Consider the following 11,928-nt stretch of genomic DNA (forward strand, 5'->3'; position numbering starts at 1 on the left):
TAATTATACATTATTACAAAAATAATAAATGCTAAGCAATTAGAATTAGTGGCGGAATTACTATGCCACATATTAATTCTTAATTATTCTGTGGTCAACAATAATATCATGTTTGCTTTAATTAATTAATTAATTTAATGCCGTTTGTTATCGTTTTTTGAATTTGAGGGAGAAAAAAAACTGCAGATTTGGAATCAAGGGATCAGAATTTCATAATATTTTTTATTTGAATTTTTTTTTTAGGGAATCATAGTTTAATTTTTTTAAGTTGTAACTTTCTTTTAAAGAAAGAAATATATTTGGATAAAAAATTTAAAAGACTAAATATACTTTATTTAAAAAAAATTTATTATAAAACGTGTCTACCAACCTTATCATGAATGTATGCAAGTATCCTAGAAAATTAATTAAATTAATTAGAATCGAGTAAAGACGAGAATATAATTATCATCTTCACCTTTATTTAGTCAACTCCGACTTCAATTTAAATAGACATATCTACTTTCAAATATAGCCTTGGAATGAATAGAACAATGAGTATGTGCATCGACTTATTTATCATGGTGGAATTGAAGTAACCAAGATTTACACGAGAGTTTTCACAAACTTACATATCTATTTCTCCTCACTAAAAAAAGAAAAGAATTAAGATATTTTCAGTGTTGCTATTAATTAATGTTATGTTACAAAACTGATTTGACTAAAAACAGCTGAGCTGCAAATTAATGGGTCCCAAGGGAAACCTCTAGTGATGCTTCATCTGCACTTTGTGTTGTACTTCTACTTCTGCCTTTGGAGTTGGGGAAGCATTCACTTCACCGAACCCATTTTCAAAGCTCGACAATCGAGAATCTGAAAGAACACTGAAAAGCTGCGTGTCTACTAATAGCTGCAAACAATTCATCACATCATTTTCAACTATTTGGATGAACACATTTGTTTTGATTTCGAATTCTTTCATTGTTTTAGGCGATTATTGTTTAGGAAGCTGAAAGAACTCAGTGTTTTTGACCCAACAGAAACACAGTTGTAAGATTATTAAAATATGATGCACATGAGATTCAGCTATAAAAGTATCGTTAATGAAATGGCTAAGAAATCAAGCTGAGAAGTGGAAATCACCTTAATAAATGGTCGGTCCTTACTAGCAAACGAGTCAATAAAGCTATCTTTAAGAAGTAAAGAAACCTGAAATCATAAAAACAAAGAGCTAAGAGCTATAGAGATTGGTTGGCTATGGGATGTTAAAGTATAAAAGAATGTAGATTATCTGACCCTGTCGTTATTTGATTGAACACTAGTTATGGTATGAGATCTAAGATTTGAACACAGCGAGTCCATGTATTGCCTCATGACATTCAAGAACTGGGTAGCGTATTGAGTCTGCAAATTCAAAGTTACATCTGAGAGTCGAGTATAAGCACAAGGCATTGGAGTAGAAGAAAAATAAGTAGCTAAACCAACAATACTAACCTGATATTCGTTGCACCTATATACAGGATGCTTTTTGGCAATTGAACTCCTATTAGCCAATTTCGCATGGACCGGGCCAAGCTCAGAGGCTAGTTCTCTGTGTCGTGGAAGTGTTGGTAAGGAACATGTTTTCACCTGAATGAACAGGAAGTTGAAAACCAACATCAGAAACTAATTAGTGGCTTTAAAAATCTGTTTAGAATCTGATTGATGCATAAACATGGTGAAGAAAAACAAAAGGATCAGCAAAATTCCACCTAACCTGATCCTTAACCACATCAACAACAACTAGATTAGACGTCTTCATCTTTACATCCGTTGGTCTATTTAGTGTACCAACCTGAGAAATTACCAAATGGGGAAGCCGATGTTATAAAATAATCTGGATTCATTAACAAACCTTAACCTATTTGCTCAAACATCCAGATCAATGAACTTTCTATTTCAGACTTAAATCTCAGAGCTACAAGAAGAGCACTGATAAAATGAAATGTACCAATAAGAGAATTGCCTATTGCTAAATCCATTAAAAGATTCATAATCATCTAGCTTATGATATCGAGGAGATAGGTTTCTAATAAAATATCCCATTATTTCAAAATGAACTGCCTCTGATCAGCCCACAAATAAAAAGTTTGCATTTAAACGTGAGAAAGAATTTAGATAAAATAAATCAATGTTATACTCACAATAAAGGGAACAGGTGCATCAAGGAGATCAAACATTTTTCCTGGTAGAACCTGAAAATTATCGAGACGAGCATGACCTGGGAAGTAATAATTCAAGCAAGTTCTACTTTTCCATTTACCTCATTTGGGAGGTAAAATTAAGACAACATAATAAAATATTAAACAAGTATTGCATTCCTCTTAGAAATTTGCAAGGACGGTGAAGCATCTTTCAAAATACGACCCATACCTCTGTTTTTGAGTTTTGAATTAGTACTGTGAATGTGAATTATTAAATGACGTGCATAAGAAAGAAGAGTACATCTTTCATTCAATCCAACCAATCATAATTACTTCAGAATGGGCTTTCCAGAAATACTGTGTCCTATGGAGAAGCAAACGTAACCGGTGATTTTCTACTCCAGAAAGTAGTGCTTTTAAAGTCTGACACACAAAAGTGCAATAACTCTCCAAAGCTTACAGGCTTTTTTAGGCCATATAAGAAAAATGAAAACAATTTTTTTACAAGCTGAAAAAGATAGTATTGTGTATAATAAAATAATCAAAATATTGCGTGTAATAAAATAATGAAAATTCTAATAAATCAGAATTTTTAAAAAAATTTGGGAGAAATTGTACTTTTAGTTAATCAATTAAAATACACACACACACATATTTCAAGGCTTCAAGGCACAGAGGAGCATGCGTGCATGCACTTCATTGGACAAAGAGACTTACCATTCAAAAGACTTCCATCAAAGTTCAAATAGAGATTTTATTTCAAAAATTATATATCCTCTACAACAAGGTGAAATGGTTAGGCCATTTCCAACACCATATAAACATCGCTGATTTGTGCAAAATGCACGTGGTTGTTATTATTGATGTTAATAGGTGGTTCAAATGAATAAAAATTTGAAAAATGGTTTAGTAGAGGGATTAATATCAATGAACGTACCGGAAGAAATAAACTTTGCCATTGGAAAGGGCAAATCATAGGAACAAGGGATGACACTGTAGCAGAAAGTAGACCCTGCACTAATTGATATAATGAATGAACATCTAATCAAGTAAATAATTCATTGTAGTCAGAATAATGAAGAGCTAGATATAAACAACTAAGCACAAGATTATAAGTGAACCAAAAAAGAAAAAAGAAAATAGGACTAACATACCAAGTTCGGACACACTAGTATCACTTGTTTTTCTAATAAAATCCCTGCAACCAATTGCAAAACCTGAAAAGACGACGTGATCAGACTTCTAAATCATGAAAAAAGAATTTTCAAATGCTTGAAATCAACGTACTTCGAAAATTTAAGAAGCACTCAAGTCAGAATATGGAAAAATGTACCAAGGGCATTCAAAAACCAACCCACAAAAGAAGCACTCAAGTTATTGGACACAAAGCTATTGGTTGTCAAGAAGCTGTGATCTCAATATTGCGTCAAGTAGTCCCAAATAAAGAAACAGATCTTGAGGAATAAACATTGCAGAGAAAGCTCATGACATGACGTAAAAATGAAGTAACAACAAAGCATTTTAGGCTCAGGGAAAAAGATAGGGGAAACAATATTAACTGACAAAACAACCGTATACTTGAATAAGTTAATTGAATTAAGGAATCTGCAAGGGAGTTGCGAGAATTCATTCTAAAACTAATAGAAGTGCAAAATTTTTGGACCTGCAGAATTAACTGAAAAGCATTGTGCTTACAGTTTCAAGAGAGAGAGCTCGGCATAGAGTGGCTGTTGTCCACATTGACAAGGCACGAGTTTCTTCAGCTGTAGCCAACTTTGTTTTGACCTATCACAGATTTAATCGCCCCTTAAAGTGATGCTAAACACACCATAAGAACAAAGAGCAACAAGAGAAATACCTCAATGGGGTTCAACGAGTCTAGATATTTTTCACAAAATCCAAGGGATGCAATTGCAGGTCTTCTATATTGAATAGATTGCAAATGTTCTAGAGGTTGAAATAATAATTCACATCCCCATTCAGGAACAGGAAGAGAATGATATCCACAGACTATTTGTAGCACGTCATACTTATTCTCCTATCATAACAAAACCATGAAGCAAATGATTAGATCAAGAATAATCTAAAAAGAAACTAGTCATTCAAGGAAAATTGGCAATCAAAATCAACCAACCCTAGCCCATTCCATTATCAAGTCATCACTGTATTCCTGTTCGCAATTTGGAAAAAGATCATCATCCTCATCTTGTGAAGCCACACTTCTAACTGGACTGCCATATGATATGATATCACTGAAATTGGAACTGGGGAAAAGGTGTCTTATACTAACAATATATGAGCATATTAGATATCAGGGTAAATCACCACCTGAACAGGTATTCGGAACTCCCTAGGCTTTCTAATGCACGATGTCTTGATGAGAAAGATCCCTCTGCGCATAGGTGACCACTCTCGCAACTTCCATTACTTCTTTCCAGCTTCCAAAAAATTGAAGACAGCTATAAACTCAGCAATCACCAAAAGATAACCACAAAAGGAACTACACGTGCCATCTAATATTAATTGAGGTTTTTTAGAAGAGTCCTTATAACAATTCTACATTGGTACAATTGAGAACTTTCTTGCAGCCTCAAACTATCGTAAAGGAAATTTTAATCACTCATTTTTGTTTTTCCTTACTTGACTCAAATCCAAAGTGTCGCTGGTTGTGCTACTTTCAGGAGATCGAGGTTCTGACATCTTCGTTGAAGAGGTTAAGATCTCATCATCAGATATAAGTCCTGCAGCAGCAGCAGTAAGGGCCACTGCACTGTCAATTGGTATTGCTGATGCCATCCATTCACTTGTGGACTCCCTTTCAGGAGAGTCGACATTCGCACTGTGATTTGAACTTGACACTGATGGCACATAATCAGTGAGAGAAATTTCACTAATAAACTGAGTTACACGATTCAAACGTTCCTGGGCTATTACACTGCAGACAATAACCAAACAAAGGTTGAGTTATTTAGATCCCAGATTATTCTATCTTGAATCTGTTTGTCCTTTAGAGAAACAGAATTACAAAGGACCTGTTCAGCATCTCAAAGTGTGACTCAAAGAAAGGTACTCTGGTTAACAGACAATAGCAGCGAGGTGCAGAAACCAAAAAACGGCTGCATAGTCCAGAAGAATTAGAAAGAGAATTTGAGATGCCTAGAATACAGGGTGGCCTCTGAACAATTTCTTGCACATGTAAGCACACACCATAAAGAGTTGAATTGTTGGCAACCTGAAGGAAAAGAAAGTAGCTTCAGCCACCATTTATTCCTATTTCTTCTATGAAATAAGCATATGGAAGTGAGTAAAAAGATCAAAGAAACTCCCACTTGAAAAGATAAAATGGCTTTAGATAAAGAGTGGATAAAAAATACGCACCAAAATCCCAAGAAAAGAAAAGAACTGGGATGGTTCAAGTTTCAGAAACTTAATTTCAGTCATTATTTTACACTTCCACAACAAGACAATAGGTAAAAGAAAGCCATCTGAACAATACTTCAAGATTTGAAATCAATGCAAAGAAGAAAAGGAAGATGTTATCGTAAACTTGCAAACACAATTAAAATAATATACAACCAAGTAGTAACTCGACTAGAAATCAAAAGGCATGTGAATCTTGTATTTACTCATGAATCACAGTCTTGCATCAAAGATCAAGGACGTCAAAGAAAATTTGAAAAGAAATACGTCCATCATTTAACTTAGACATATATCTAGTGACAAAAAGAACTTTAGATCCAAGATTAGCTGAGGAGGCAATCACAAAATTTACCTTAAGAGAAAAAATAAATGCCAAATCATCTCTTTTCAAATGTTCCTGTGACAAATAGAAGAGGCTAGCATCATTATGTTTTTGGAAACTAAAAAGTAAATTAACAGCTTATGAATAAATTAAAAATAATTTACTCTTCAAAAACATCCTCAACAAAAAAAAAAAAAACAAAGCAAGGATAAACTTCATCAAACCATACTTTACTACTGCTTAGAACTACAAAAGAAGGAAACTAGGATCACCAAGAACAGTGGTTCCATTTGCATATGTGTTTAAGTGATGCTCTAAATGGATCAACAAGGCTAACTGTATGATCCACGGCAACAAGGAAGCTACACACATTTATTAAACAAATGAGTTGATTCACTTGGACAGATTACAAGCATTACCATTTCTTATGTCGTTACAAGCACTATGATCATCAAAGATAAATATACAACCAGATGCAAGAGATGATAGATTTTTATGACATCTTAAAAATAAAAATTGTCTACACCATAAAAGGAAGAAGAAAATATTGATGTGCTCATAAAACTTTGTTCCAATGAAAAAGGTTTATTAAAAGAGTCAAAATACAGAACAATAATGGAGAGCCGAATGATTTGATGGAAGATATCAAGATGGGTACAGACACGTGATTATGTTTAAGAAATACGATGAAGAAAAATGGGTAATATAAAGAAATCCAAAGGGTTAAATATATATTAATATATACTGCCAAATGATAATACAGAAGATAACTTATAAAATTTCATCCAACCCAACAGACCCAGTCGACTGTTCAAATGTAACCCACCTAAGTTTAGTTATGAAAGTTAACCTGGTTGCCAATTTCCTAGTGTCTATACTTGATCTTACTGTTATAGTTCCATGTTTGGATGATTAAACTCGTCTAGGAGCAGAGAGAAAAGTAGACGGAGGAAGGCATATATACGCTAAGTTGACATGACAAAATACATTAATATTGGCACTAGGTACCTGACCATAAACAATTTCATTCAGATCGCTGAGTGATGGAGTCCTCTCCATCAATTGTGCCTGCATTAGAGTCAATGTGTGAAATTTCATTCTACTAGTGAACAAACATTTCCAGAAAATAGAACAAACTACAACGATCAAGTCAGTATTAAACATTAAGGCCATTATGATTCAAAGAGAACATTAATGAGAAGTTAAAAGCACGGTCAACGTAAACTACTACCTAATGCACAATAATCCACAAAATAAGTAGAGGGAAAGATGATACCTTAATGATACCATTAATTTATTTTAGAAATTAATTGTCATCATATACTATTTTTTTCATTCAAGATATTCATTAATGGTATAAATTCCCAAAGAAAAAAAATATCATAACTCACATCTGCTGAACACTACAACAATAGTTTATTCACATTTAACCATTGATTTGTAAACAAATAGCTTATTTTAAATTCAAACGCTGATCAACATATAAATTATATGGAACATGTTGGTGATAGAGAATAAAATTTGACACTTGCAGATATACTTCACCTGGTTTCCTAGATTTTGATTTTCACATAAATGGATAAAAGCAATATAATGAATAATGGATAACATTTAACCAGCCTAACCTTCCTTAACACATCATGGCTGATGGATAATAGCTCACCTTAACACCTGCAGGAAAACAAAAGGCAGACAAATCCTTCATACGCATTGGCAGCCTCTTCCCCGGTGGATACTTAAAAAGAATCTGTAGATACAAGTACATGATTTCATCAACATGCAAATATACGAACGCAAGAATGAAATAGTTGACCATCTTGTCATGTTGTTCAACCTACTTCTCAACTGCTTTGCTTCAGTGAGATGCCAAAAATAAACATGAACGAGGTGTCCTATAGAAATGGGGACCCGATTGGTCTTCAAAACCTTCATCCCAAATTTTATGCGAGTAGATTTCTTAAGCAAACTAAGTTTTCAGTAGGCATAACAAAAAAGAAGGATCTCAAATATCATTACAAAGAATTAACTCACTACACAATGGATCATTCTACAATGGAAAGAAAAGAGTTCTACCAAACTACTGATCCAGATAAAGAGTTAACCTGAGGTTCCAGCAGGGGAACTGGTGGCCCTCTATTCTCTAACCTTCTGATATCTGTCATCTCAGCATTTCTCTTTTGTGACTCCCATTTTTTTCTTCTAGCAAATGCATTTTCCACAGTCTCAAGGTTAGTATCCGGATGGAGCCCCGCAATAATGAAGTGTTCAAAGAGAGAGGTGGGCTCCTGGTATACACCGTCCTATAAAATATGAACATATTAAAATTAATCCTATCATTTTTCTTTTCCTATTTATCCAACCATAGTAGATACATTTAGCTTAATAAAAACCATGCAATCATCCGACATCTGTTGGAGCACCGGTTCGCCTCATCCACATGCAACTGGATAGTTATACCCATCTTATATTACGAGTTTCATCTCAGACTGAACTACCAACTCATTTTTTTCTACTCAATCATAACAGTTCAGCCATTTTAACGCTAATCTGAACTAATCATATTTGTATACGTCATATGAGGAAATTCCATAAGAGCAGTGGATGATGATTATCATAAACATTGAAAAAGCAGAACAGCAGTAATTCCAAGAACATTTTTATACATGACTAATTTACAACCATGTGGAAGTAGAAAATATTTGAGAACATTGAAAAACTTCAGTCCAAGGGGAGCCTGGTTTTGGAAATAAAACAGGGTATTGCATCATTATAACATCACCCAAAACGTGCATTAAAAAACATAACTCGTTTTTTCTGTATCGAAAACAAACATGTCCTGCTTCAGTCTCGAAACCCGGAAAAAACCAAGTTGTAGCAGAAAGAATAGAGAAAACATGGAATCAATTAGATACCAGAGTTTTGGAGTGAAACTGATACCACTGACGTTTTTGGTTCGCCATGATCTCAGGATCGAAACTATAGAAGGCGTAATCGTCATCGCGTGTGTCTCTCCCCCATCCCCAAGCCTTCTGCACATGGGATTTCAATCTCTGGATACTGTTGGATCGTCTGTGTTTTGCATTCGGAATTTCACTCCTAGCACGTCGATGTCCCATCCCCGCGTCCTGCAACCCGGTGCCCCCATGATAAACGCTATTGAGAGCTTCACCGGCCACCCGAAACGCCTCCTCCGAGAACTGTTGCAACGCCCAGACAGGCGACGGAGGCCGCTCGTCCGCCAATTCGCCATCTTCCTTAGTCTCCATTCTTAAACAATCAATTCATCATCAACGCTCATTGCACCAATTAATCAGCTCCATCATTACATTCTCAATCCCCCAATGATTTTGAAGCAGAGGCAGATGGAAAACAAAACCAAATTCACAACGAGGTCCCTCTGAAAACACGATTATCATGGATTAAACCACCCCCCAAGTGAAAAAGAAGCTGAAACATTCCCGAAAATCCACGTCTAGTGCATCAGCACGTGAATGTTCAAGGCATACAGGAAAAAGAAGGAATCCCCTGAGGTAGCAAACGGAAGGGAAGGGAAACAGATACAGGAAGCAAGAGGCGAGTTATGAATGGGATTGGATTTGCAGAAGTGAAAATGATGATTGAAAACGTGAAATGGGAAAGAGTGCAGAGAAATAAAGAACAGAGAAATGGGGGAAGATATGGTGGAAATGGCAGAAATCACCTGAATGAACGAATGAACGAATGAAAGAATGAACGAATGAACGAATGAAAGAATGAACGAATGAACGAACGAAGGAATGTGAGTTTGGAAGTTGGTGTTGGGAGGGAGCGGAAGCGGAGGAGAGATGGAGAAGAAATTCATCAAAAATAGGAAACAAATCAAACAAAGAAAGGAAGTTTTGTTGAAACCAATAGAGAGAGAGAGAGAGAGAGAGAGAGAGAGAGAGAGAGAATTTTCTAACATTTTATTTTAATAATCATATTGTATAAAATTATATATTCAACTATATTTTCACATTTAAATTTTTATTTCTTTGTTGTGAGAAAGCCGACGTGTCGTTTAGCAAAAAACTACGACTTTCACCGGTCGGAAAATCTGGGCCCACTTTCCGAAGATTTTCAAATTCTCTGCCGTTGATTTTGGCGCGACCGTTACGGTTTGATGTCCACCGTTGGATTTTGGCGCGGCCCTTTCTTATTTTACGCGCATCTACATGCAATTAATGTTCATAATTGATTTACGTGAAATAAACTAGTTTAATTAAAGATTTAGGAACAGGTTTATATTTATTTGTTTGTCAAAATTATAAATTTAATTCTTAAATTTTCTAATTTTTAAAAATCTATCATGATTTAGAGGAGCCAAGTTGACTTTATTATTATTCGCTTTTGAATGGAATCTACTTTTCAATTATTTTGCCTAATTCATTTAAGACTTAGATTTTAATTTCATGCTCGTTCCATTTTTATTTATGAAATGAAAAAAAAAAAAGAAAAAAAACAGAGTCACCTAAATATTTAGCATTAATTAGGAAGCTTCGTGAAATGAAACTTTATACATATATAATTTGTTAAGATGTGAAATGGAACAAGTTTAGGCTCTATTGTCATTGATGTTTAAATAATTAAATGTAAGTAGAGCACATGCTTTGTTCACTACATTTATGGGATGGATAAATGTCTACCTATGAAAATGTTTGGACAAATTTAGTGAACTATAAATTTTTCCAAATCTATTTGACACAAATATATTTGACACAAAATTGACAGAAACATGGTAGAAATATAACGATGAATGGAATGGTGATGCATACTCCCGTAATACTAGAATTTTTTTTGGAAACAGAACTCGAAAAGAACTCGAAAAGGAAAAGTTTTAAAGCATGCAATATTGTCGTAGGTGGAAGTAGGGAGGCACATGCATGGTTTGTCTAGATAAACGTTCATTCAAACATTGCTATAAAAAATAAATTGTGAAACTTTTGGAAAGCTGTGGAAGGTTTTAGTTTCATAAGAAACTTGGGATGAGAGCAAAGAAGCAACACCTATCCCATTTCCACTATATCTTTTAGGTGCCTCATTTTCCCATGTGAACACAACTACTAGGAGAATCACAGAACTTCAAGGAATGACAGTACTTGGATTTTCAATGAAATGACCTAACACATTCATCATCATCAAAACCATCCTAACTTAAATGGAACACTGCTTTGAATCATAGAGGCATCAAATACTCGTACCAAATTTAAGAATAAAGCTAAAACATCATTCATTACACACATGAACCAATGAAACATCACATAAGATTTCAACAGCATTATTTCTGAAACTTGCATAATGAAGAAACAGAGATTCTTGTTCTAGTTTAGGGATGGGCGGAAAGAACGCACCGCAGGCAATCGCCTCCGTGCATCAGATCAAAGGCTTTGTTGATCTCCTCCAGGGTCAACTCGTGGGTTATGTATTCGTCGACTTTGATTTCCTGCAGCATGGATGAGATAGTAATAAGCATCTTAAACCTTTGAAAAGTAGAAGTGTTTGTTGCTATGGTTTCAAAATCTTGCAGACGTTTTCAGAAGGTGCAATTAATAAACAAGTACAATTGTCAACTTATTTTTCTAAAAGATGAACAAAAACAAAATAAAAGCTGAAGATACCTTCTTCAAGTACTTCTCAACAAGCCAAGGCACTTGAGAACGACTTTTGAAACCACCAAAAGCTGTTCCTTTCCAGACACGACCAGTCACTAACTGGAAAGGCCTCGTGGATATTTCCTGGCCAGATGCTGCGACCCCCACAATGACCGATTGCCCCCAGCCCTGGTAAGAAGATGCATGCACGTTCACAATCTTATGTTAGCTACTTCAATTGATATATCAAGTCATTCAAATTTGTTATGCCACTCGCCTTGTGGCAGCACTCCAGAGCAGATCTCATCACATTGACATTCCCTATGCACTCAAAACTATAGTCAACACCGCCATCCGTGAGATCAACGATGATCTGCTGAATTGGTTTGTCATGTTCCTTTGGGTTCACAAATTC

At 35.1% G+C, this 11,928-nt stretch overlaps 2 protein-coding genes across 2 annotated transcripts in view; both read right to left on the reverse strand.

Annotated features, from left to right (window-relative positions):
* Positions 1 to 538: 538 nt before the first annotated feature.
* On the reverse strand, positions 539 to 9,648 carry LOC111778042. The gene is made up of 19 exons (XM_023657653.1): positions 8,817 to 9,648; positions 8,007 to 8,204; positions 7,568 to 7,651; positions 6,913 to 6,972; positions 5,935 to 5,979; positions 5,195 to 5,394; positions 4,803 to 5,097; positions 4,491 to 4,600; positions 4,297 to 4,393; positions 4,021 to 4,200; positions 3,858 to 3,947; positions 3,317 to 3,379; positions 3,100 to 3,174; positions 2,163 to 2,213; positions 1,736 to 1,813; positions 1,474 to 1,608; positions 1,276 to 1,383; positions 1,123 to 1,188; positions 539 to 889 (listed from the first exon to the last, which is right to left on the reverse strand). Exons 1-19 carry the CDS (start codon positions 9,168 to 9,170, stop codon positions 746 to 748), a joined length of 2,433 nt encoding a protein of 810 aa, XP_023513421.1. The 5' UTR covers positions 9,171 to 9,648; the 3' UTR covers positions 539 to 745.
* Positions 9,649 to 11,057: 1,409 nt separating this feature from the next.
* The window catches only part of LOC111778671 (alcohol dehydrogenase class-3-like), an 8,476-nt gene continuing 7,605 nt past the window's right edge, over positions 11,058 to 11,928 (reverse strand). Inside the window, exons 8-10 of the mRNA XM_023658628.1 lie at positions 11,791 to 11,886; positions 11,541 to 11,702; positions 11,058 to 11,365 (exon numbers count right to left, since the gene is read on the reverse strand). Of these exons, the coding sequence (XP_023514396.1) occupies positions 11,249 to 11,365; positions 11,541 to 11,702; positions 11,791 to 11,886 (375 nt within the window). The 3' untranslated portion in view covers positions 11,058 to 11,248. The remainder of the gene's footprint in view (positions 11,366 to 11,540; positions 11,703 to 11,790; positions 11,887 to 11,928) is intronic.

Source organism: Cucurbita pepo, chromosome LG17 (genome assembly GCF_002806865.2).
Source record: "Cucurbita pepo subsp. pepo cultivar mu-cu-16 chromosome LG17, ASM280686v2, whole genome shotgun sequence".
Taxonomy (NCBI): Eukaryota; Viridiplantae; Streptophyta; class Magnoliopsida; order Cucurbitales; family Cucurbitaceae; genus Cucurbita; species Cucurbita pepo.

Bases quoted from the DNA above. Each gene is read 5' to 3' on its own strand.
- LOC111778042 (XM_023657653.1), bottom strand. From the start codon at position 9,170: ATGGAGACTAAGGAAGATGGCGAATTGGCGGACGAGCGGCCTCCGTCG. The intron at 2,214-3,099 runs GTACGTTCATTG...GATAATTTTCAG, and splicing joins GGCAAAGTTTATTTCTTCCG to GTTCTACCAGGAAAAATGTT. The intron at 1,384-1,473 runs GTTAGTATTGTT...TTGAATTTGCAG, and splicing joins ATAGGTGCAACGAATATCAG to ACTCAATACGCTACCCAGTT.